General features: G+C 39.8%; 2 protein-coding genes and 1 long non-coding RNA gene across 4 annotated transcripts in view; 2 read left to right on the forward strand and 1 right to left on the reverse strand.

Moving 5' to 3' along the window:
* Positions 1-73: 73 nt before the first annotated feature.
* On the forward strand, positions 74-10,771 carry LOC108587908 (uncharacterized). Its single transcript, XR_001906687.4, has 3 exons — positions 74-346; positions 8,126-8,219; positions 9,287-10,771. It is a non-coding gene; the product is annotated as an uncharacterized LOC108587908 (long non-coding RNA).
* LOC144579080 (uncharacterized) lies at positions 703-25,510 on the reverse strand. Its single transcript, XM_078348270.1, has 3 exons — positions 25,022-25,510; positions 17,946-17,999; positions 703-891 (listed from the first exon to the last, which is right to left on the reverse strand). Exons 1-3 carry the CDS (start codon positions 25,290-25,292, stop codon positions 809-811), a joined length of 408 nt encoding a protein of 135 aa, XP_078204396.1. The 5' UTR covers positions 25,293-25,510; the 3' UTR covers positions 703-808.
* A 4-nt stretch (positions 25,511-25,514) lies between these two features.
* The window catches only part of C13H18orf63 (chromosome 13 C18orf63 homolog), a 48,137-nt gene continuing 47,387 nt past the window's right edge, over positions 25,515-26,264 (forward strand). Inside the window, exon 1 of one of the 2 annotated variants that reach the window (XM_035271349.3) lies at positions 25,515-25,671. In XM_035271349.3, the coding sequence (XP_035127240.3) occupies positions 25,662-25,671 (10 nt within the window). In that variant the 5' untranslated portion in view covers positions 25,515-25,661. Of the gene's footprint in view, positions 25,672-25,901; positions 25,979-26,264 lie in introns of those variants that run through there. The other variant, XM_008979987.5, reaches the window with a different exon arrangement.

Here is a 26,264-nt window from a genome sequence, read left to right on the forward strand (position 1 = left end):
GGCTGCCGCAGCGCGCGGAGGCCGCGACGGGACTCCACGGAGTCTGCGCGGAAGGGCGAGGCAAAAGAGGGCTAGGGCAGAGGTGGGAGGTCGGAGGCGCTTGTGTGGGTTAAGCGTGCGAGAGAGCGAGGGGCACCAGCGGGCATCGATGGGCACGGTGCAGAGTACATTCTTGTGAGGGCAGCGACCTCGGCCGCGAATCGGGCAGCCTGAGTCCCAGAAGTTAATTTGTAACAAAGGTAACTGTGTCCAAGTCCATTAAGTGGGCGTCTCGGGGAGCAGTTCGCAGGCACCGGAGAGATGAAAGCCTCGTGCCCGCTAGAAAACGGTTTCGCAACTCACTTCGGTAAGCAGATACGCTGCCCGCCAAAAATAAACGACGAACTTTGCCTGACCTCGCTGGGGCTTTGGAATGCCTCATCCTCACAGGAAAAAATTCCAGGGAAATCATCCTTTCCATAAAAAGTAAAAGTGTCCGAATGATTTCTGTGGCTCTGAAGTAGTTTCTTTGCGGTTGTCCAATGACATGGCAAGGCCATACGTGCAGGCTATGTACGTTTAAGGTGAAGCAGGTTGTCTTCTAGGAGTCTGGAAGAGAACCTCCCCAAAGGGCACCCTCTTTTCCTTCTGACACAAGGGAAATACCACATGTAAAGAGCTACAAATATTTGAAGGAGGAAAAAAAGAGAAAAAATTCCAGCATGTTAAAATTTGATATTTTATTGAGTCCTTTTGAGCAATGCTAGTTAATTCCAAAAGAAACAATAGGAGAGGTCACACATGTGGGGTCATCCATCCTTCCAGGGCCTCAGAAGGCTTCTGTGCATACTAGGTGTCTGATGACTGTGAGCTCCCTTGCCCCCTGCTTATCTCCTCCATAGGAATGCATACCTATCCAGAAAAAAAAAAAAAAAAAAAAAAAAACCCACACACATATTTTTTTAAGTATTCCAAAATGATCCATTGCTTTTTCATGTCAAGCAAACATTTCCACGTGTAACACTTTGTTATTCAGAGATATTTCTAAAGATTAAGTAGTGTTAAGAAGGTAAATTATTTGTACTATAATATACTAATCAGTCGTGGTTCTTATATAATATAGAAATGTTTTATTTCACATTAACCAACAAAAACAATGTTGAAATGATTTCCAATTTTTAATTGTGAAATAATTGTAGGTTCACAGGAAGTTGCAAATATAGTAGAGGTGCTGTGTACCCTTCACCCAGTTTTCCCCAATGGTTACATCTTTTTGTAACTGTAGTACAATATCAAAGCCAGGAAACTGGCATTGGTACAATGTATGTTCCTGCAGTAGCCCCCCTTATCCTCAGGGAATAGTTCTAAGACTCTAGGAGATGCCTGAACTCACCAATAGTACCAAACCTGATTACCACTGTGAAAGTTGATCATACAAATTGGGTCATTTTTATCATGCCCAATTAAAACAAAAGCAAGAGGCCAGGGGGGGAAGAGCACTCAGGAAACATCATATATAACTCTAAGAATGTAATTATCTGCAACCCTAGCCAAAGAAACTGCCTACTGTTAACTCAAAACCAGTTTTATCTAATAGCTACTGAAATAACCTGCCTCTACTATAAGAGGTTTTACCCATCACCAACACTCACTAATCAGAACTTGATGTTCCCCAAAACTTTACTAGTGCTAGTGAACTTTCAGAACAATACATGTGTCTCCTTTTTATAAAACCTCAAACTTTCTCTTTGTTCGTTGGACATACCGAAGACCACCCGTGTATGCTTGGACTTGCAATTCTTCCTTCCCAAATAAAACGTTTTAGATTCACCTCCATATTGTATTTGACTTGGACGTACTGGGATATAAGGGGTGGGATTCCAAAGCTGACTCATCTTGGCTTTGAGGTTTGGATGAGGGAATTTTCCTCTTTATTTGGAGAAGGCTATCGTCTTTCTTGGTAAGTATGTGCTTTATTTTCTATCAGTTCTTGCATTTACTTGGCCTTTCTTAGCATTTGCATCTAATTGGCTTTGTGTATTTAACATTAAACCAAATCACCTAGAAAAATTTAGTTACAAATGGGCTCTCAAAGTTTAGAGGCATGGCAAGATATTTTTTTAAACTCCAGCCGGTAACATGTTTAAACATTACAGAGATCATTCAAACAGTCAATTGTTCTTTAAACTAAAAGACCACAGCTATAAAATCATATACCACAAATAAGACTTAGATTTCAATTGATACCTTGAGGCCAAAAAAAAATCAGCACTCAAAGATTGTCTAATTACAAAATACTGTCTCAAAGCTAGCTGAGAGGCTTTCCTCTCTGGAAGCTTCCTCTCCCCTTCTTGCAATTCCTCCTCTTCACACTTTTGTAACCTAAACTCTCTTTTTTCTAAAACACCAAAAGTTATTCTTACATATGAATTATTTAAGTAAAAATACCTGAAAACAGCAGATATAAAATAAAATTGTTTTGATCTTTGCGCTGTTTCTTAAAAGCTAAAGATTAAATTCTCATGGAAAACACTATACTATAAGGAATGGCAGCATTCTTATCTTCAAGGACAAAAGAATTGGGAACAAGAAAACACTGTACAGACCTTGTTAGGGTAACTCTTATCTTCTACCCCTCATCATGTAATTCAGACATATTTCCGCAGTTATTTTTTTATCAAATCCACTATATTGGTAACTGCCTCAAACTGCTTTACTCAAAATTTGTTTCATAGCCTTTTTTTACAGGATTGCAAAAAAACTTAAAAGCTTAGCCTCCCATTTTGTCAGAAAACAATTTCAATTCAACTGATTTTTAAGAAACTAGTGAGTGTATATGTTTCACTATCTCGTAACTACAATTCTAAAATAAAATCTGAAAGATCTTTAAATGTATATGTATGTGTTTAGGTAAGCTTATGCATATGTACATGTATTACATGATCTGTTGCATCTACATGATAAAATCTGGTACAGTCAGCCGGAAATCCCTTAAGGAATTCTATGTAGATAACATACGTACTCATATAAAACATGTAACAATCTCAAATTTTTTTACTTTGCCTTACTTAAGCAAATCATTGATAATTTGTTTTTAAATTGTTGATAAAATTAGAAAAGTGTTCAAAATTGTCAACATAAATATTTGCCTGGGTTTACTGGTCAGTTTTATATTTGTCTCTGCTAGAGTTCTCAAGGTTATAAAGCTGTAAACCCAGCCTAAAACAAAATAAGGTTTGTGTATGCAATTCTTTGATGGATAAGATTAATTTAATATTGTTGATTTAATAAAAACAGCTGTATTTTCTGAGTTACCAAGAGGATAACCATATATTAAACTTTAAGGTTCTACCATAGGTAAACACTTGATATTAACAGGCTATGGGAATTGTAATAAAAAACAACTTAAAATAGTGACTAGCTCTAATCTTTTAATTTTCCATAAGTAATATAGGTATAATTACTTAAATTAGGTAATTAAAGATGAAATAAACAATTATAAATGAAATTTTTATGTAATTTAAACTTTTAAAGTTATATAAAGTAATAAATACTCATTAAATGACTAAGTTATATCCAAAATAGAAACAAATTGCTAACTACTTAAAAGTTTCTTTCTTGGCTTCTTAAATTTTATAAAATACTAAATATGGTTAGGTCTATTGATCAAAATATGAATTTAGGGAAAAATAATTTTGTATGAGAAAAAAATCTTCAGTGGTAAATTTTTGTCCTGAGATAAAATGATTACTTTTTCCAAAATTTACAAACAGAAAAATTATAGGACTAAGAATGGGAGTTTGGGAAAATAATGGAAGTTCTAAAAAGTTGAAAAGGATTTATAGAAGATGGGCTTTATGAAGGAAGTTTTATGTGTGATCGGATTGGCTAGGATTTAGAAAGAAATTGTTTATGTGTTTTTCTAAAAATTAAACACTGGTCTCAGGAGTTGCTGACACAGGACCAGAGTAGTCCTCTATATTTAACATAACAAGGATTTCCTGAAGTACTGATCTGTTCTTAATAAAACTGCAAGAGGTTTAGATTTTTAATTCTAAAATCTGTCTAATACCCGTGTTCTGAACTGCACAATTTTTGTTGCTGCCATTTCTTCCTAAGATCTGTTTAATTTCTCTAGTTTCAGTTTTAAAATGTTGTACTTTTCATTGAAAATGGTAATTGCATTTCCTGAGGTAAAGTTTCCTTTTGAAATTTCTCAGATTCACATCTCAGAGATTCAACTTTTACTGTATGTCGCTACCTTGACTTGCAGGTCCCACATCCCTGCCCTCACCTTTTCTTCCCCTTGTGAAGGCCTGGGGTAACAGTGCTCTTCTCCAACTTTGTTATCAGTTCCTAGAACTTTTTTTTCCAGTTCTAACTCTGCTTTTTTGGCCTGAGACTGAAACATTTATCTAAAAGGCCTAAAAAGCAGTATTTTCCTTCAGTATAACTTGATTCTGTACTCTTAGCTTTTCTTGATGTATATGAATTGTTATAAGTTTGGACATAGTCCTCAGATGTCTGATTAAATTTAAATAACCTTTGGCATCAGGCTCGGTGTCCAGATTATCTTAATGAGCTTCCATAAGGAGAAGCAATCACCCTGCCGAAGGTTTTTCTTTGCCTTTTTGGTAGATGTTCCAAGAAACAAAGATTTTACATTTTGTCAAGATAACTTTCTATGTCGCCTTTATTAGATTTTTGATTACTTAGGAAAACTAAGCTTTAAAAGGGGTAAGGTTTTTATGTCTATGTCACTTTCTGGAGTCTTTTGACTATCATTCTTTTTAAATAAATGACTATTATTTTACGGTGACCTGTTATTGTGTTTTGATCAAGTGGTTTGAGTATTTTAACATCTTTGAAAAATTTACCTAAAATCAAATCCTAAATTAAACCTTTTTGACCTAGAATTAATTTTAGGATTTTTCAGATGAGCCTGTGAAAAGCCTCCAAAGATATATTTCATCTTGTAGAGATATTAGTTAGGCTTATTTGGTAAACTGTGTAGGAAACATTGTCAAATAAGTGATACTAGATCTTTTAGTTATATTTATGGGGATGTTGTTGATGATCACATTTAAAAAATTACATAAATTCACAGAAATCTAATACGTAGACATATTAGATAGGTTGATCCCGTCACTGAGGAACAATTAAGCCTTACTACACAATGGTTGATCCCTGATGTTTTCAGAGAAAAGTCTTGATCAGAAAAGGGAAATGTGAAAGGTAGTCATACAAATTGGGTCATTTTCATATTCAACTAAAACAAAGTTGAGAGTCCAGGGGGAAAAAGCACTCAGAGCACATAATATAGTAACATTGCACTAAGAATGTAATTCTCCGCAAGGCTGGCCTCAGAAATTGCTGTGTAATCTGAAATCGGTTTTATCTACTAACTACTGAAACAAGCTGCTGCAACTCTAAGACCAGTTTTACCCACTACTATCACTCACCAAACTTTCTGATGCCAATGAACTTTCAGAGTAATACATAACATTTCTCAAACTTCCAACCTTGTTTGTTCTTCAGACATACTAAAGACTGAGGACTGAAATAAAATGTTCTCTGTGTGTGGCCAGAATTGCAATTCTTGCTTCCCAAATAAAGGGTTTTAAATTTAGAGATTCATCTCTATGTTTTGACTTCAGCATTATCGATAAAAACATGTTCGTTTATGTCTTCCACTGAGAAATGTAATACCCTTTCCATCTTAACTAAGCACTTATCACACACTGTGGCCATAACTTTTGTAGTTTTTGGTGCAATGGCAAAACTAACAGGAATTTTTCTTTCTTCACAATTGCACAGATCAAAGATCATTCCTACCTTAGATCTTAGCAATCTCAGCCTATTTTTTTTCTTTCTTTAAGTTGGAAACTTTCATTTTTTCACTTAAAGGAAGCACTTCACAGCTTCTCTTTAGCATATCTGAATGGCCAGCATCAGTATTGTTGCACTTTGGGGCCATTAGTAAGTAAAAGAAAGGTCACTGGAACATACACTGTCATACCTCAACAGTTAATCTGATAGCCAAGAAGGCTACTGAGTGGCTAACGGGCATGGAATGCCTACAATGTGGGTATTCTGGATAAAGGGATGACTCACATGCTGGGATGTGAGGACAAAGCAGGTAGGTGCCAGATTTCATCCTGCTACTCAGAATGCTGCACAATTTAAAACTTATGAATTGTTTATTTCTAGAATTTTTTACTGAATATTTTTGAACTGTGGTTGACAGTTGGTAAATGAAATCATGGAAAATGAAACTGTGGATAAGGAGGACTATGTTAGTTCCATCCTGTCTTAGGACTTCTGTAGATTTGTAACAACCACCGCAAGCAAGATAGACTGTTCTATCACCACAAAGGTCTCCCTATTGCTACCACTTTATAGTTATATGCACTGCCTTTCCCATACCACCCCTAACCCTTCATCACCCGCAATGTTTCCCACCTATATAATTTTGTCATTTAAAAAATGTTATATAAAAGGAACCATACAAAATACAATTTTTTAGATTGGCGTTTTTCACTTAACATGATGCCTCTGACATTCATCCAAGTTTTAACATGTATCCATAGTCAGTGCCTTTTCATTACTGAGTATTACTGCATGGTATGGACATACAAGAGTATCACAGTTTATTCAGCCATTCCTCTCTTGAGGGTCATTTCGGTTGCTTTCAGTGTTTGGCTATTACAGCAAAGCTGCAATGAACAATTAGTGTATAGGTTGTTATGTGAACATAAGTTTGTATTTTCTCTAGGATAAATGCCCAGAACTGTGAATGTTGGGACATAAATAAGTGTATGTTTAGTTTTTTAAGAAACTGCTAAAGAGTCTTCCAGAGTGGTACCAGTTTATATTCCTACCAGCAGTGTATGAGAGATCCAGTTTTTTCATATCCTCATCAACACTGGTATTGTCACTATTTTTTATTTTAGACTTTCTAATAGGCACGTGGTGGTATCTTATTGTGGTCTGACATCTGGACCATCTTTTCATATACCTGTACTTATTTGTCACCTAGGTATCCTCTTCAGTAAAATGTCTTTTCATGTCTTTTGCCCATTTAAAAATGTGCCCATTTTAATTTTTAAAATGTTGAGTGAGTTTTGAGAGTTCTTTTTATATACGAGATACGGATCCATTGACGGATATGTGGTTTGGGAACATTTTATCCCAGTTTGTAGCTTGTATCGTCATCTTCTTAGTCTTCCTCAAGGCAAAAGTTTTAATTTTGCAGAAGTCCAATTTATCACTTTTTTCTTTTATGCATTGTGCTTTTGGTGTCATTTCCAAGAACTTTACCAATCCCTATATTTTCTCATATGCTATCTTCTAAAAATTATATAGTATTACATTCTGTAATTTATTTTAAGTTACTTACACTGGGGTTCATTTTTCTTGTATCTAATTGCTCAAGCACTATTTGTTTAAAAAGACTATCTTTCCTTCATTGAATTGCTTTTTCACCTTTGTAAAAAATTAGTTCATTGTACTTGGATGAAGCTATTTCTGAGTTCTCCATTGATCTATATACCTATGCTTCCAACAATATCATCCAGTCTGATTAGTGTAACTAGGCAGTAAGTCCTGAAATCAGGTAGAATGATTCCTTCCACTTTTTTCCCAGAATTATTTTAGCTATTCTAGTTTGTTTGCCTTTCCATATAAATTTTAGAATAATCTTGTCTGAATCTATTGACGTGTGCTTGAGATTTTGATAGGAATTGCTTCCAACTTGTATGCCAATTTGGGAAGAACTACTGTCGGGACAATGTTGACTTTTCCAATCCTTGCACACAGAATATGTATTTATTTAGAAATCTCACTTAATATTTTTATCAGCACTTTGTATTTCAGCATGTAAGTCTTGTACACGTTTTGTTAGATTTACAGCTAAACATTCCTGTTTTATTTTTTGAGTGACTGTAAATAGTATTGTAGTTTTTATTTGTTCCTATGAGTTAATTGATAATATATAAAAATACAATTTATTTTTGTTTTTTTTAATACCCTGCAACCTTGCTGAACTCAGTTCTTGTGTACTTTTCTTGGCATTTACTACATACATCATTATGTCACCTACAAGTGACATGTGCCTTTTATTTCCTTTTCTTGTCTTTTTACACAGGCTAGACCATCTAGTCCTCTGTTAAATAGCACTGGTGAAGGTACACCCTCGTCTTGTTCTTGTTCTTCAACAGAAAGCATTCAGTCTTTCACCAGTAAGTATGATGTTGTGTATCTTTCTAGATGTTCTTTTTCAAACTGAGGAAGCTCTCTACTAAGTTTTTTGAGAACTTTCATTGTTAATTGGTATGAATTTTATCTAATTAGTTTTCTGCATCACTTAATGTGATAATGTAATTTTTTTTCTAGACTTTCATGTGATGGAATATGTTGATTGATTTATAAATATTCAAATAGCCTGCATCTCTGGAATAAAGCCCACTTGTTTTATGGTGTATAATTCTTTTTTATATATTGCTGAATTCTATCTATAATGTTTTGTTAAGAATTTTTGTATCTATACTTATGAGAGATATTGGTGTATAGTTTTTATGTACTGTAATCATCTGGTTTTGATGTTAGATTAATATCAAACGTCAAAGAATAAATTGGGACCTTCTTTTCTATTTTTAAAATTTTTCTGGAAAAGATTATGTAAAATTAATGTTAGACTTCTTTACAGGTTTGGTAGAATTCTCCAGTGAGACCGTATGGGTCTTGAGATTTCTTTTTGAGATTTTAAGCTATCAATTCAGTTTCTTTAGTAGTTATAGGACTATTCCAATTACCTATTTCATATGTGGTGAGTTGGAACAGTTGATTCTCTTTCAGATAATTGGTCTGCTTCATGCAAGTTGCCAAATCTCTGTGTGTAGAGTTGTTTGGCGTAGTCCTTTATTATCCTTTCCATGTCTGCAGGGTCTGTAATGGTATCTTCAGTTTAATTCCTGATATTTGTAATTTGTGTCTTTTGTTTCTTTATTTATTTGTCAACATTTCTAGAGATTTACTGATTTTTGAAACGGGAAGGTTTTTTGTTTCACTGATTTTTCTATTGTTTTTCTTTCTTCAATTTCATTAACTTTCTTCTTTTATCTTTATTACTTCCTTCTGCTTGCTTTGGGTTTACTTATCTCTTTTTTTCTAGTTTCTTGAAGTAGCTGTTTAGATTATTGATTTGAGATTCTTCCTTTTTTCAAATGCATGTATTTAGTGTCATAAATTTCCTGGACTTTTAAAAAAATACTGAACCAGATTATACTCTTTCCCTACTATTCTCAAGACTGCTGAATCTCCCCATGACTGAGCAACCAGACTCTTGAACGCATGCATAAGACCATAATCCAGTGTCTATAATCCAAGGTCAAGACTGCTTCAGACTTTAGTCTCGGTTACAAACAGCTCCAGAAGTGCTTAAAAGCAAAATTCCTAACTCTGATTTAATGACTTATTAGACACATGACTATGAACTCGTCAGTTAACTCTTCTAATCCCTTTGCTTATAAAATGCTTAGCACATGGCCTGGCACACAGAAAGCAATCAGTAAATTTTAGTTGAGGAGCAGAGCAAGACTGCTGAATACAGGGCTTCACCAATCGTCCTCCTCTGCATGAGCACCAATTTGACAACTATCTACACAAACGAAGCACCTTCCTATTTTAAGTTGGTGCAAAAGTAATTGCACTTTTCACCAACAATCAGGTGAGCACTCACAGTGCCTAAAAATGGACCTATCATATGATCCAGAATCATTTGACTTCATATTGCCGAAAGAGGCACTGAAAAGAAGAGGAAAGACAGTCTTAAATTACTGATACCAGCCCTCCCCAATCCCTTCCCCTGGCAGTGGCTGCATGGCACAGAGAATCTGGTACTTGGGAGAGGGAGAGTGTAATGATTGTGAGACTTTGCACTGAACTCAGTGCTGCCCTAACAGCAGAGGGCAGAACTCCAGGGCAGTCAGCTGACATCCACCCACAGAGGGAACATATGGACTGGCCTTAGCCAGAGGGGAATCACTTATCCCAGTGGTGAGAGCTTGAGTTCCAACAAGCCTTGTCATCACAAGCTGAAGTGCTCTGAAGCCTTGACTGAGGGGCAGTCTAGACCACAAAGACTGCAATTCTTAGGCATGTCCCAGTGCTGAGCTGGGCTTGGAGCCAGTGTAAGGGGAGCAGGGCACACAACCTACTGAGACACCAAGTAGGGTGGCTAAGGGAGTGCTTTCATTATCCCTCCCCCAACCCAGGCAGCACAATCATAGCTCCAAAAGAGTCTCCTTCCTTTTGCTAAAGAGGAGAGGAAAGAGTAAAGATTACTTTGTCTTTCATCTTTGATACCAGATCAGCCATAGTAGGACAGGGCACTGGTCAGGGTTGTGAGGCACCATTCCAGGCCCTAGCTCCCAGAAAACATTTCTAGACACACAACTTGGGCCTGAAGGGAACCCACTGCCTTAAAGGGAAGGACCCAGTCCTGGCAGGATCCATTAGATTCTGCCTAAAGAGCCCTTAGGCCCTAAACAACCAGCACTGATACCCAGGTATTATGCCATGGGCCTTGGGTGAGACTCAGAGATTTGCTGGCTTCAGGTAGTAGCTCAGTGACAGTGGAATATAGCACCAAGCAGACTCTTTGGGTCCCTAGTTCCAGGCCTTGGCTCTTAAATGGCATTTCTGGACCTGCCCTAGGCCAGAGGGGAGCTCACTGCTCTGTAGTGTGCAGTAGCATTTCGATATGCCAACAGTGAACAATCTGAAAAAGAAATCAATAAAACAATGCCATTTACAATAGCTACAAATAAAATAAAATACCTCCGAATTAGCTTAACCAAAGAAGTGAAAGATCTCTTCAATGAAAACTATAAACCACTGGTACAAGAAATTGAAAATAACACAAAAAATGGAAAGATATTACATGTTCATGGATTGGAAAAATTAATATTGTTAACATGTCCATATTACCCAAAGTGATCTGCAGATTCAATGCAATCCCTATCAAAATATCAATGACAATTTTCACAGAAATAGAAAAAACAATCCTAAAATTTATGTGGAACCACAAAACACCCAGAATTACAAAAGCTAGCCTAAGCAAAAAGAATAAAACTGGAGGAATCACATTACCTGACTTCTAATTACACTACAGAACTATAGTAACTAAAATGGTATGGTACTGGCATAAAAACAGACACACAGACCAGTGGAACAGAATCGGGAACCCAGAAATAAATCCATACATCTACAGTAAACTCACTTTTGACAATGGTTCCAAGAATATGCTAGGAAAAGTGAATATCCATATGCAGAAGAATGAAACAAGATCCCTATCTCATGCTATATAAAAAAATCAAATCAAAATGGATTAAATACCTAAATTAAGACCTTAAACTATGAAACCATTAAAAGACAGTATCTGGGACATTAGAGTGGACAAAGATTTCTTAAGTAATACCTACAAGCACAGGCAACCAAAGCAAAAATGAACAAATGGGATCACGTCAAGTAAAAAAGCTTCTGTACAGCAAAGGAAACAAGAAATAAATTGAAGGGACAAGCCACAGAATGGGAGAAAATATTTGCAAACTACCATCTGAGAAAGGATTTATAACCAGAATACATAAGGAGCTCGAACAACTCTAAAGTCTAACAATCTGATTTAAAAATGGGCAAATAGCTGAATAGACATGTCTCAAAAGAAGACATACAAATGGCAGACAGGCATAGCAAAAGATGCTTAACATCAATGATCATCGTAAAAATGCAAATCAAAACTTCAATGAGATATCATCTCACCCCTGTTAAAATGGCTTTTATCCAAAAGACAGGCTATAACAAATGCTGGTGAGGCTGTGGAGAAAAGAGAACTCTCGCATACTGTTAGTATGTGAGAATCTAAATTAGTACAACCACTATGGAGAACAGTTTGGAGGTTCCTCAAAGAACTAAAAATGGACCTATCATATGATCCAGAATCCCACTGCTGGGTACACAGCCAAAAGAAAGAAAATCGGTGTACTGAAGAGATGTGTGCACTCCCATGTTTGTTGCAACTCTGTTCACAATAGCCAAGACTTGGAAGAAACCTAAGTGTCCATCAGTGAATGACTAGATAAAGAAAATGTAGCATGTATACACAATGGAGTACTGTTCAGCCATAAAAAGAATGAGATCCTGTCATTTGCAACAACATGGATGAAAATGGAGGTCATTAAGTGAAATAAGCCAGGCACAGAAAGACAAACTTCACATGTTCTTACTTACTTGTGGGAACTAAAAATTTAAAACAACTGAAGTCATGGAGATAGACAGTATAATGATGGTTACCAGAGGCTGGGAAGGGTAGTAGCAGGGAGTGGTGGAGAAGTGGGTATGATTAATGGGTACAAAAACAATAGAAAGAATGAATAAGAGCTAGTATGTGCTAGTACAACAGGTTGACTATAGTAAAAATATAATTGCACATTTTGAAATAACTAGGAGTGTACTTGGATTGTTTGTAACAAAAGGTAAATACTTGAGGGGACAGAAACCCATGCACCATGATGTAATTATTATGCATTGTAAGCCTGTATCAAAATATCTCATGGAACCCGTAACTATATACATCTACTATGTACCCACAAAAATTAAAAATACAACATTAAAAAAAATTTTAGCTTGTGCTATTATTATTTTTACTCAAAAGATTTCCTTATTCTAAAACAAAGATGAAGAAACATCCTATTTGGCAGTTACTCCAATGTGAAGTAAATCTAGGCAAATTTAGAGACAAACATAACAGACAAAGGAACACAAATATTTACAAACTCCTCCTCACTTCCCCTACAGTAAAGACATTTTTATAAAAATGTAGAAAACCAATTCTACTCCTAAAATTCCTTAGGTAACAATATAAAGCAAAAAGCACTCATCCTTCTCTTCTATAATACTAAAAAGTAGCATTGTTGCTTTTTAAATGATTTTTCTAATTCCTTCTGTCACTCATGCACAAGACCTACTTGAGCAGACCTTTCCTGTCCATAGGCAATAGTTATATCAACAATAGAGAGCTGGTTCCCTCAGCAAATGAATAATTCTATGTAAATGAAATCTTCAAATATCCACACAGATCATTTGCATTATATCCGTGTCTTTTAAATATCATGTTAGCATAGGTTAATTTTTTCATTCCAAAAATACTTCTCTTTCTAGTGTATACACCACAATTAGTTGGTTTCTAAACAATTCCCCATCTATTAGTAGTAATTCCCAAAGTTTATTAAATTTTTAAAATCTGTATTCATTTTAAAATAAAGCATTTATGACTTGAAGTTGTTTTTCCCTCATGTATATTTATAACCCACTAGTGTGTCTGCTGAGAGTGTCTGATCATTTGGATTGCTGAGGCAGAATAAGGAACAGAGAGCCATGGATAATATCTGACCATAAAGCCAATTCAAATGTCTGAAGTTCGTTGCTGACATAGTGTAATTTTCCTCAGTAACTTCAGGCAATGACAAGTTAATTATGTAGGGCATCTTACTGTAAATATATTCTTAGGCACATTTTTCTTATAGGTCCATCTTGAAGTAGGAGAAGGCCAATAAGGACAGTAAATGTTTAATTATAAGACATGGTTGAAATATAAAATAAATGTATTTATTTCTTTATGAGACAGAGTCTCACCCTGTCACCCAAGTTGGAGTGCAATGGCGTGATCTTGGCTCACTGCAACCTCTGCCTCCTGGGTTCTAAGCAATTCTCCTGCCTCTGCCTCCCTGGTAGCTGGGATTACAGGTATGCACCACCACACCTGGCTAATTTTTGTATTTTTAGTAGAGACAGGGTTTTGCCATGTTGGCCAGGCTAGTCTCAAACTCCTGACCTCAGGTGATCCACCTGCCTCAGACTCCCAAAGTCCTGGGATTACAGGCGTGAACCACTGTGCCTGGCCTTTATTTTTTAAATCGTTTTGTCTCCAACATAAATTGAACAAAGGTAAAATGGTAAAAAAGGCAATTCTAGATATCATATTTAGCTTCGTGAAGTATCCAGGGTTCTAGACAGTTCCATGAAATACAGTTGATCATGCCACTGTCATAAGGTCACTGAATCAATTCCTTCTCACACTGCTCTAAAGATACTACCTGAGACTGGGCAATTCATAAAGAAAGAAGGTTAAATTGATTCAGTTCTGCATTGCTAGGGAGGCCACAGGAAACTTACAATTATGGAAGAAGGCATCTCTTCAGAGGGTGGCAGGAGAGAGAAGCAGCAAGCAAGAGAGGAACTATCAAACACTTATAAGCACATCAGCTGTTCTGAGAACTCACTATTACGAGAACAACATGGAGGGAACTGTCCCTATGATCCAATCACCTCCTATGTCTCTCCATCAACACCTGGGGATTATAATTCAAGATTAGACTTGGGTGGGGACATAAAGGCTAACCATATCAGTTGCCCAAGTCAGAAGCTTGGGAATCATCCACATCATAATCAAAACTGAATTCACCACCAAGTCCTATAGATTTTACCTGTTAAACATCTCTCCAATTAATGCTCTTCTCTTTATTCCTAAAATCTTTGCTCCAGATATTCTTTCCAGGATTACCTACATAACCTGCTTTCAATAACTTCCAAATAGGTTATTCTCACCTCTAGTCCTGACCTTTTCAGATCCATCCTCCATACAGGACTGGACCCAAAATTAAAATCTGATCATACCACTACTTGCTTAAGACCTTCCCATGTTCCTGATAACCAAAGTTCAAATTGCCTATCACAACACAAGATCACTCAAAATCTGGTAGCTGCCCATCTCTCTAGCTTTATCCTTTGTCATTTCTGCCTCAAACCTTAAAGCCCAGCAACAATGAACTATTTTTAGTTCTCCATATAGCACACTTTCCTCACTTCTCAAATCCTTGCTGAAGGCCTCTCCCTAGCCAGAGTACTCTCCTTACCTCCTTTACCCCCACTTCCCCTGTGGCCAAGGGCAAAGGATTCTTTATGACTCAGTTTAGTAGTCATTTCCTGGAGGGTGCATGTGCTGACCACACCCTTCCCTCCCATTAGGTGCCCTCTCAGTGCTTCCTTGACTCTGCTTATATCACACACACAAATTACATTGTCTGTCTACATGGCTGTCTCTCTCATTGGGCCATGAGTTCTTAGAGGACAATGATGGTTAGTCACATTGCTATCTCCGACACCCAGCACAGTGCCTAGCACTCAGTACATGCTCAATAAATGTTTTTGAATGAATAGGGCATAAATGTGAGGTAGAAAATAGATTTTAAGTACATGGAAAATCATAATTACACTGTAATCATACTGAGAAATGTGGATTTACTTATTTATCTGTCACTAGCAAGAGCCAGCGAAGTTTTAAATTTTTTCCCATGATTTCTACCAAACCTGAAATATAACATCATTTCTTTTGCAGTATAGAAAACAGAGGGAAAGGGAGGCTAATGTCTGCAGCAGCATGAAAATAGTTTAAAATGAAAATATGTGCTGTAATGAAGTCCAAGTCCGAAGTGCTTGCTAAGTAACACAACTGGAATCGTGGACAGGGCAGTGGCATTTTCACACCTGTGCTGCTAGGAGTCACATGTCAGATACACAGCTATCTACCTTGATAAAAATAGTCCAAGAACACTAAGGTTGATTCTAGGAGAACCTAACTCTGGACAGTAGTGTTCAGGTATACACGTGCATCTCTTGGATCCTCCTTTCCCTAGATTCCCTTAGTGATTAGCAATATCGATCCTTGCCACCCACCACTACTCTTCTCTCTTCGTGACTGTGGCACAAGTGTGGATGCATAGCCTTCACCTTGCTTTCTTTCAGCCCTGTCAGAATATTCTTTGCTAAAGTGATAAATGAACTTTGCTAAAGGATAGCAAAAAAGGAATCAGGCATAAAGTACAGTGATTCTGTTACAGAATCTTTGGGGTGTCACTTTTGTGGCTGGTGGTGCCTTTGCTTGAGTTTTCCTCAGGCTCCCAAGCTTACTCTGCCCACTTGGCCTGGCAGGCTGCACTCAGCTCATGCTCTGCCTGGATCCCATGCCTACCACAGGTGAGCCAGGTTTGGAGGGGAGAAGGGTGTGAGAGAGCAAGCATGGGGCCCAGCCACCGCACACAGTAAGGCACACTGGCTGCTGCAGCAGGATGGGCAGCTCCAGATGCTGGCACAGGTGCCAGCTCTCTGCAAAGCTGCAGCTGGACCAGGCACACTGCAAGTAGCTTCCATGGCTGCCACTGGGGAACATGGTGTTGCCCAGAAGCTTGGAGACTCCAGGAACTGCAGAGCTCCAAAGAGGGCTTGGGGAGCTCCCAGGTCTGGGCTCCCTGAAGGGCCACAGCTCTTCTCTCCTCTTCACCTGCAATGTGGTGAGCCAGGGACCTGTTTCAGCCCTGTTTGTGTTACAGCTCTTTCAGGACCATTTGGTGGGTTCTGAGTTCTTGTCCTGCATCCAGGAAGAATGAGGTATGTGGACAAGTGGAGGGTGAGCAAAGCAAAGAGGAGCTTCACTGAGTGACACAATAGCTCAGAGTAGGCCCTGGAGTGGGTAGTTCCTCTTTGTAGCTTGTCCTCCTGACATATGCTCAACTCTGGCTGAGACCAAAGTTTTTATGAGCTTCAGAAAGGAGAGTGTGCATGCTGATTGGTCCATGGGCAGCCATGGGTGGGCCCAGAAAAAGCACCATAAGTTCCCACTCCAGTCCATGGGACTGGCAGCCCACCTCCCACTTTCAGGCTTTCCCTGAAGGTGGGGCCTCATCAGGAACCACCCTTTTTCACCCAGGAACCTGTCTGCCTCTTGCTGCCATTCATGCCATCTAGGCTGTTCATATCAAAGGTTGCCTATAGGCCAGAACCAAGCTGTCCTTAGCCCCTTCTCAGCTTCCCTTCCATGCTTGTTGGTACCCAAAGTCTAGAGGGAACTGGGACAGTAGGGGGCTAGTATGTCAGCACTGTTAGAGATGTGTGCATACTTGCCAGGCTTGGCCCCAACCTTGCTCCAAGATTAGAGCAGGTACTGGGAGTGGGGAGAGGCAGGCAACAGGAGCAGACACCTCCGAGCCTGCTGGGACAGGGGAACCTTCCCGGCCTTGAGAGTGCAGAGATGCTCAGCTCTGTAGCTGCAGCTTCGATGATTATAGCTATACCCAGGAGGGCAGGGCACTTGCCTGCTCCCTGGAGCAGGAGGTCCGGTCCACAGCCATGACTTCGGCAGCTGTAGATGTGCTCCTACCTGCTCCTGGGCCCCCAAGGGCACAGGATGGCCCAGGACCACAGACACAACTTAGGTAGCTGAACATACACCAAGGGAGTTCCTACCCCATCAACCAGGAAAGGGCAGTGCTCTAACTTGTCCCCAGCTCCTGCCAGCTCTGTGGAGTGTGCGGCCCCAGCCATACCTCCTCACTGCAGCCAGGGTGATGGCAGCGGCTGTTCCAGACAGGCCACTGCTGCCATCAATTCTAGAGCATAACATAGCTTATTTACCTTTAATTAATAAAGCAGTGAATCTGATTCAATAGGTCTCATTCTCAAATCTCCAAAAGTGATAATGAGGAGCATGCCAGGTGATGCATTTTAGAGACCCATCCTTCCAAGTCCCAGCCTCCCAAAGTTTGAGGAGACTTGATTATGCTTTACTATAAATACCATCTTAGACATCCAACTCTTCAAATTCCAGGCCAGGGTACATGCTGAACCACCCTAGCCCCTACTAAGGGCCTGCCGCTGTAGTTCCAGCTTCCTGTCTAAAGATCTGCCCCTTCCCCAGGTAAACGCTAACAGATGAGTTTCATTTTCACACGGTACCTGCCTAAGCACAAAATCTTTCCTAACCCTTGTATGTCCCCACAGTTTAAATATGGTCTAACATAATATAATGATTAGCTTTTTGCACCAATCTTAATCTTCATAAAAGAGATACCTACAGCCAGAAACTGATGAGTGGACTCCTTCGGAGGATTCTTTTACATCTTGAATGCCTGTAAGTGAAATAGATGGAAACATAAGTAACTCATAGAACTGGTAAACTGAGTAAGCTGGCCTGCAAATTTGTCGTCAAAATATCATCTATGGAGGAAGTTATTTCCTATAAGAAAATTCTGGTATAGCTTATGACTTCTTATATTTTTTAAGTAAAAAGTTATTATGTAATGTTTTATACATATAAAATGGATGTAGCATATATATTTTGAAACCTAACATAAAAGAACCCAGTGAACCCTTCACTTGATGTAGGGATCATGTATTCCTTCCATATCATGTATCCCATCCTCTGCCTCCCTCAAGATAATCACTATCCTGAATTGTGTCTATCATTTCCTTGCCTAGAAAAAAAGGTTTTCTACATATGTGTGTGTGTGTGTGTGTGTGTGTGTGTGTGTGTGTGTGTACAGACAATGTATTGTTTAGATTTTCTTAGAAAACTACCAGGCTTCATAAAAATGGAATTACTTTATGCAATCTTCTCGGATGACTTTGCTCCATTCAAAATTATATTTTTAAAATTCATCCATGTTGAACAGAAGGAAGTAAAAAAGAAACGTACAAGAATGCTCTGACAAGTAATATTCATAATTATCCTAAAGGGGAAACAATCTAATGATTCATTACCTTTATGAAGGATAAACTGACATATATACACAGAATGAAATACTACACAGTGACGAAAACAAACGGCTATCCTCATCAGTATGGATGAGTCTCATGAACACAATGTTTGAAAAAGGAGCCAGACACAAGAGTTCATTTTGTATGACTCCATTAATATATACTTTCAAAACACAAATTTAATCTATGGTGTCAGAAGTCAGGATGATAGTTACCTCTGAGGAAGTGGGTAAGTGGCTGAGAGAGGGTCTGAAGAGCTTTCAGGAGACAGGTGATATTCTATTTTTGGATCAGGGTGGTAGGTATTAAAAGGATAGTCATTTTTGAAAAAGCATCAAACTGTCTACTTATGATTCGTCCAATTTTAATTTTAAAAGATTCATTCATGTTGTTGCACACAGATGTGGTTATTTCCTATATGCTTTATAATACCTAATTATGTAAATATAATTCAATTTATTTATCTGTTCTCCTGTCTCTGAACATTTAGTGGTTTTGTTTGTTTTTTGCCCTTTACTTTGTCTGACAGACAGTGCTGCTACAAACATATACTTCTTGGTGCAAATATACAAGGATTTATTTAGGGCAATGGTATACAAAGGCATAGGAATTGCTCCATTTAAGGATATATGAATGTTCAACATCAGAAGAAGGTGTTATTTTCAAGTTACATTACTATATTTCAAAATTCTATTCTGCATCTTTACCTACTCTTGGTGTTTTGCCAGTATTGTATTATCTCATTGTGGTCTAAAATTACATTTATTTGATACCTAATAAGGTCTGACATCTTTTCATATGCTTTTGTAGTCAGTGCCTTTCCTTTTTATGCAAAACACCTGTTAATAACTTATATATTTTTTTTCTATGAAACTGTCTTACTACAATCTATTTGTAAAAGTTGTTTACATAATTTGGAAACCAATCACGTATGGATATGTATTGTCATTTTGTGACCTGTATCTTCATTTTCTTTATTTTACTTTTGAAAATCTAAGTTTTAAGAACTTTTAATTGTAGAAACATTTAGACATACACAAAAGTAGAGAGGATAGTACATGAAATGCACAAAAGTACAGATAATAGTGTGAAACTTCACTCATATTCAACAATTATCAACAGATGACCAATTCTGTCTTATGTTTATTGTCACCCTCATCTACTGAATCACTCCAGAGCAAATCCCAGATACACCATTTCATCACGAATATTTCAGTATATATGTCTATAAGTATTGTATAGATGTTACCAATGTAATAGTCACCATCTGAAAATAAATAATTCCTTAGTTCAATCAAATATACAGTCAGTATTCATATTTCTGACTGTTCTATACATTGTTTTATAGTTTGCTTATTCAAATGAGGATCCAAATAAAGCTCGTGCCTTTAATTGGCTAATGTCTTTGAAGTCTCTTTTAATCACCACCCTTTTTCCCCTTTAAAATTCATTTTTTGAAGAAATGGGTTGTGTGTCCTGTAGATGGTCTCATAACTTGCTCAGGCCCCAAACCTCAGCATTAGTATTGTCACCACTTTGTCTCTCACCCACATTCAATCTGTCAACAAATCCATCAGGCCATCCTGAATATTTCCAGAATTCAATCATTTCCTCTTCCTCTACCACTTTAATTCAAGCTACAGCTGCCTCCCATCTAATAAGCAGACTGTGGCACTAACAAAGCTCAAGCTTCAGGATCCCTCACTTGCACAGGCTCCTCTCAAGGTCCCATACCTAATTTTGCATTTGTAATTTCATATTCTTTTCCTTCAAGAAGGGCTTCCCTTCTTGAAAGTTGAGGCCCCACAAAGTTGAGGCCTCACAAAACCTGGAGCCATCCCTGTCCCTGAACTACTGTGGGAGTCTGCAACTGGTATCCTCGATTCCAATCTCAAGCCTCTGTATCTCTGTGTAATACTGGAGTCAGAGTGAACACAAATTAAATCATGCTCCTCCTAAGCTCAGGACTCTCCACTGGCTTCTTATCTCACTTCAAGTTTTAAACCACAGCCCACGAAGTCCCATAGATCTGGGCCTTTGTTACCCCTCTGATCTTTCCCAATTCTATCTTGCTCATCCCACTCCAGGCCCACTGGAGTCCTACAAACATGGCAAGTATTATTCTACTTTGGGCCTTTATACTTTCTCATCTCTCTGCCAGGAACATGCTTACCCCTGCACCGCATGTGCATCTCTCCTCCAAAGCCATCTTCTTTTTTTTTTTTTGAGATGGAGTTTTGCTCTTGTTACCCAGGCTGGAGTGCAATGGCGCGATCTCAGCTCACCGCAACCTCCGCCTCCTGGGTTCAGGCAATTCTCCTGCCTCAGCCTCCTGAGTAGCTGGGATTACAGGCATGCGCCACCATGCCCAGCTAATTTTTTGTATTTTTAGTAGAGATGGGGTTTCACCATGTTGACCAGGATGGTCTCGATCTCTTGACCTAGTTTGTGATCCATCTGCCTTGGCCTCCCAAAGTGCTGCGATTACAGGCTTGAGCCACTGCGCCCAGCCCTCCAAAGCCATCTTATCAGAATGGACTTCCCTTACCTCCTTGTCCAGTACAGCCCCTTGGCCTCCGATCACTGTCCCTCTCCTTGCCCTTTACTTTTTCCACAGCAAACTCTATTTTTATTTAGTAATTATCTGCTCCCCCTCCATTAAAGCATAAACACTAGGATAGCAGTGACCTTGTTGTTTTGCTCACTGCCAAATCCCCAGTACTGAAAGTCATCCTCTACTAAGTACCCAATAAATAGATGCTGAATAATTAGAAGTGAATTCAAAGCAAGAAAAACCTAGCCTCTTTTTGTAAAATTGTACCCAATATATTTGTTATGAGAGCACCTATCTAGGTAGCTTGTCCTGTAAATATTGTACTGTGTGAACTAAATCATCCTCCAGATTCGTCCTGACGAAAACCTGCTGGAAATCAATGTTGGGAGACTCAGAAAAAGAGTGGGGATAGGGAGGGGTTAAACAGAGAAAGAAAGGGGCCGGGTCTGGATATCTAGTGACCAAGAGAGGAGTGGACCTATGAGACAGCCCCCACCCAGAGCTGAAATGGAAGGACAGCCCCCACCCAGAGCTGAAATGGAAGGACAGCCCCCACCCAGAGCTGAAATGGAAGGACAGCCCCCACCCAGAGCTGAAATGGAAGGACAGCCCCCACCCAGAGCTGAAATGGAAGGACAGCCCCCACCCAGAGCTGAAATGGAAGGGTTCCTACCAGTTCAGGATGCTGATGTGATTAAACTGAGTAGAAAGGCAGCCATTTCTAAAATCCCACTCCCTTGTATATCCTACTAGAAAACAGTATCTTGAGTCAATGCCTGCTAAGTATATTCTTTTCTAGTTTTTGCATTAACACAGCTAAAATGTTTAATAATGAACTGCACCACCCAACTCTTCCATTAGTCTGGGTACAATACTGATGTTACACAGATTGAGTATCCTGATTCCCCAGTTTCTTAACCTTCAGGGAAAATAGCTTTAAGAGTTTTGTATATCTCCCATCTCTCTTGCCATTTTATTTTAGTACACAAACTCTTGGGAAGTAGATACCTCGTTCTTTTCATAAGCCATCGTCAAGTTTCAAGAAAACAATGGCCCTCATTGATTTGCTTTCATTAATTTTAATTAACTTATTTAAAATCTTTTTTCTAAAAAGATGTTGAGATAGCTCTTAGATATTCATGTAGTATAATAAAATGTAAAAAATATATAGTATCTTAGTCTGTTAGGGGTGACATAAGTACCATAGGCTGCGTGGCTTAAACAATAGACATTTATCTGTCACAGATGACATTTATTTGGACGCCAGAAGTCCAAGATCAAGATGCCATCAGATTCTGTTCCTGGTGAAGGCTCTCTTCCTGGCTCACAGATGGCCACCTTCTTGCTACTTCCAGAGAGAGAGAGAGAGAGAAATATGCACACAAGTGTCTCTTCTAATGAGAAGACTATTGCTTTTGGATCAGGCCCCCACCCTTATGATCTCATTAATCTTAATTATCTCCTTGTATGCTCTGTCTCCAAATATAGTCACATGGGGGTTTAAGCTTCAACATATAAATTGGGGGAGGGACATGATTCAATCTATAGCAGATAAAAGCCAAAGCAAAGGAAAACCAAGGCAGTAAAGTAAATTAAAACAAGAGTAAAGTTAGTAAAAAGATGAACTAACATTCAGTGTCTGTTTTGCAGAAGTATTTCCAAACATTTCGTGTGTGTTATCTCATTTAATCCTAACAAGAAGACTCTGAGCTAGTGACTATCATTCCCATGTGTCATATGGTCAAATAGTATCTTAGAGAAGGAAAATATCAGGCCCAAGCACACACAGTAAACGTGACTAGTATGAAAACATAGTAGTATAACATACAGCCTTCATAGCCTGTTTATACTTCTTCCCTACGGTTTTAATGTTAACTACAACTGACGCTACCGACAGAAGTATTTTATGTATTTAATGTGCATTAACTTCTTTATTATGTTAAGGGGTATAGTATCACCCTAAACAGAACTATTATAATCCCTGTTGTTAAAGTAATGAAACTGCACTACAGAGAGGTTAAGTGTCCTACCTTAACATCACATAGCTAGTAACTGGCAGACCCAGGATTCAAATCCAGGCAGTCTGGCCCCAAAGACCATGCTCTTAACCACTAAACAACAGCTCCTCTCATGCATATGTAAAGATGCATTTCCTCAAGTCCTGCACAATTGCTCAAAGTGGATCTCAAATTTGCTTCTTATTGGCTAAATCAAAGATGGTAACAAGATTCAGAATTCATGACATAAAATGATACCAGTTTTTCACAGGCATAATATGAAAGCTTGGGCGAGATCTACTTCTGAAGGTATTCAGTAACTATTTGTTAAGCACTTTTTATGTGATTAGAAATGGCCTATTTTGTATTTGGGTATTTGGTAATGTGAACATAATTTCAAACTTCAAACGTCTTTCATTCTGCCTTGGTTAAAATTATTGTTGAAACCAGAGGCTGTAAGTTCCATAGCACAGACACTAAGAACATAAAGTGTTGATATATGTGCTTTTCAAATAAAGAACAGTTGGCTTCCCTTTGTTTACGTAGATAGGAAAGACTAGTGGATATCCACTGTTATCACAAAATTTAAATGGAATCTACATTTACTTTCTACCTGTCTTCACAAAACAGAGGGGTTTTTCCCCATGTGTATATACCAAGTGGGACAAAGAGATTTTCTGTAATATTGAAAGATTTAATAATTCCAAGGACTGTGACATAAAACCTTCAAACTATAAATGTTAAATTTGAGACATTACATTCTTTAGACTATTTCAGAAGATTGTGTTTTGTTCAATTAATGCAAAGTATATTTGTCTTAGGAGGCTGACTTCTCTCAACAACCTTGTGATAATTAATCACTTACTATTATCTCACATCTGGGGTCATAAGTAACCGAACAATTGTAAATATTGAACATATTCTTATTAAAAGGAGGATATTGAAAACATTCCTCTTTGCCAAAAATTATTTTGCAAATAAACTATGTAAATGACTGATTAGACTTCGAACACAATATAAAATCTCATTCTTTGACAATACCACCTCTGGGAGCTGGGAAGATGTGAGATTGAAAAGTAGCAAATCTCTGACTCAATGAAGCTTCCCTGACATTCCACCCATAAGGTTCCTCATCATCTCCCCGACCTTATACTGGGGTGTCCCAGGATCCAGTGTGAGGGTTCCTTTTCTTCCTACATGCACTCTCTTGGGGATCCAATGTGGTCTCGGGTTTTAAATAACATCTATCACATGCAAATCTTTCCCCAGAACGCTTATTCTTCGTCTTCACGTCTCAATGTCAGCAAGTCCAAAACTGGCACGAACCCTCCTGACCTTCATCCCCAGAGCTGCTCGTCTTAGCCTTCCCCTTTGCAGTGAACGGCAATCCCGTCCATCCTTCTGAATTCTTAGTATAGAAACCCCGGGCCGGGTGTGGTGGCTCACGCCTGTAATCCCAGCACTTTGGGAGGCGGAGGCGGGTGGATCACGAGGTCAAGAGATCGAGACCATCCTGGTCAACATGGTGAAACCCCGTCTCTACTAAAAATACAAAAAATTAGCTGGGCTTGGTGGCGCGTGCCTGTAATCCCAGTTACTCAGGAGGCGGAGGCAGGAGAATTGCCTGAGCCCAGGGGGCGGAGGTTGCGGTGAGCCGAGATCGCGCCATTGCACTCCAGCCTGGGTAACAAGAGCGAAACTCCGTCTCAAAAAGAAAAGAAAAGAAAAGAGAAAGAACCCCTGGAGTGGTGCTTGATTCCTCTCTCTCTCTCTCACCCCACATCTGATCCAAATGCTAAGAAATCTAACTTTAAAGTATACCCAGAATCCAATCGCAACGCACCCCCTGCACCGCCGCTTCCCGGGTCCGAGCGACCCCTCTCCTCACGGCCGTTGCGTCCCGGCCCCGTCCGCCCATTCCCCGCAGCGCAGACTGGACGCCTATGGGCTAAGCCTGCCCGGCTCTCTAACTCCTCGGCCTCACGGAGCCGGTTCTCGCCTGCTCTGCTGCAGCCAGCAGGTGCCCGTCCCGCCCCGGCCTTTGTGCGATTCCCTCTCGTGACACACGTTCTCCCCGAGACACGCGCGAGGCCGCCCACTGACACGGCCTTCATGTCTGCCTCCAACGTCCCCTCTCCAGGCGGCCTTCCTGGCCACACGGTCCAACGTCACGACGTCTCCCTAAGCGACTTAGTTCTTCTCCAGGGCACCTGCCACCATCTGCCATACTAAGATTTTGCCGAATGCTTCTCTCAAACTCCCCCGGGAAACGTGCGTCCCACGCGGCCGGGGACGCTGCTTGCTGCGCTGTGGCAGCAGCCCCTGGAAATGCGCCCGTACACGGCAGGCGCCTATGGCGTCCGCCCCACAGCTTGCGCCGCTTCCCCTCCACACCAGGCGTCAGGGTGTTCCTGTCATGGAGATTCCGCACCACTGGAGGAACTGGCGAAGCTGTCAAGTCGGGCCTGAGAATCTGAGGGGAAATGTGCGCAGGTCAGAGGCCAGGGCGCCCCTGAGCAGCACGCAGCCGTTCGTGTTCGCTGTCCAGCTTTCCCGCCCTCGGCGGCGGCCAGAACCTGGTGCCCGAGCCCCAACCACGCCAGCTGGGGCTGAGAGGAGCTCTCAGGGATTCACTGGGTCCTCCAAGACCGGCTTTGGTGGATTCTCGCGTTGGCGGGAAAAGTTGACCCTCATTGCGAGCCAGGACGCAAGCCTTGCAGGGCATACTGGGAGAGCGCGGGGCACGCCGAGATTGTCTCTTGAGGGCCGCAAGGAGGGTTTGAGGGACACTCTGAGGAAGGTGGGGCACGGTGGGAAATGGGGGCGTTTCCTGAGGGCCGCGAGGGGGGTTTGAGGGACACTCTGAGGAAGGTGGGGCACGCTGGGCACGGTGGGAAATGGGGGCGTTTCCTGAGGGCCGCGAGGAGGGTTTGAGGGACACTCTGAGGAAGGTGGGGCACGGTGGGAAATGGGGGCGTTTCCTGAGGGCCGCGAGGGGGGTTTGAGGGACACTCTGAGGAAGGTGGGGCACGCTGGGCACGCGGGGAGCCGGGGGCGTTTCCTGAGGGCCGCGAGGAGGGTTTGAG

This window comes from Callithrix jacchus, chromosome 13, assembly GCF_049354715.1.
Source record: "Callithrix jacchus isolate 240 chromosome 13, calJac240_pri, whole genome shotgun sequence".
Taxonomy (NCBI): Eukaryota; Metazoa; Chordata; class Mammalia; order Primates; family Cebidae; genus Callithrix; species Callithrix jacchus.

What these genes read in the sequence shown, in the direction of transcription:
- LOC144579080 (XM_078348270.1), bottom strand. Translation starts at nt 25,292, where the DNA reads ATGAAGGCCGTGTCAGTGGGCGGCCTCGCGCGTGTCTCGGGGAGAACG. An exon ending in GGGAAGCGGCGGTGCAGGGG is followed by an intron (nt 18,000 to 25,021) that starts GTGCGTTGCGAT and finishes TTTCACTTACAG; the next exon opens with GCATTCAAGATGTAAAAGAA. An exon ending in CCACTCATCAGTTTCTGGCT is followed by an intron (nt 892 to 17,945) that starts GTAGGTATCTCT and finishes TTTTCTGGATAG; the next exon opens with GTATGCATTCCTATGGAGGA.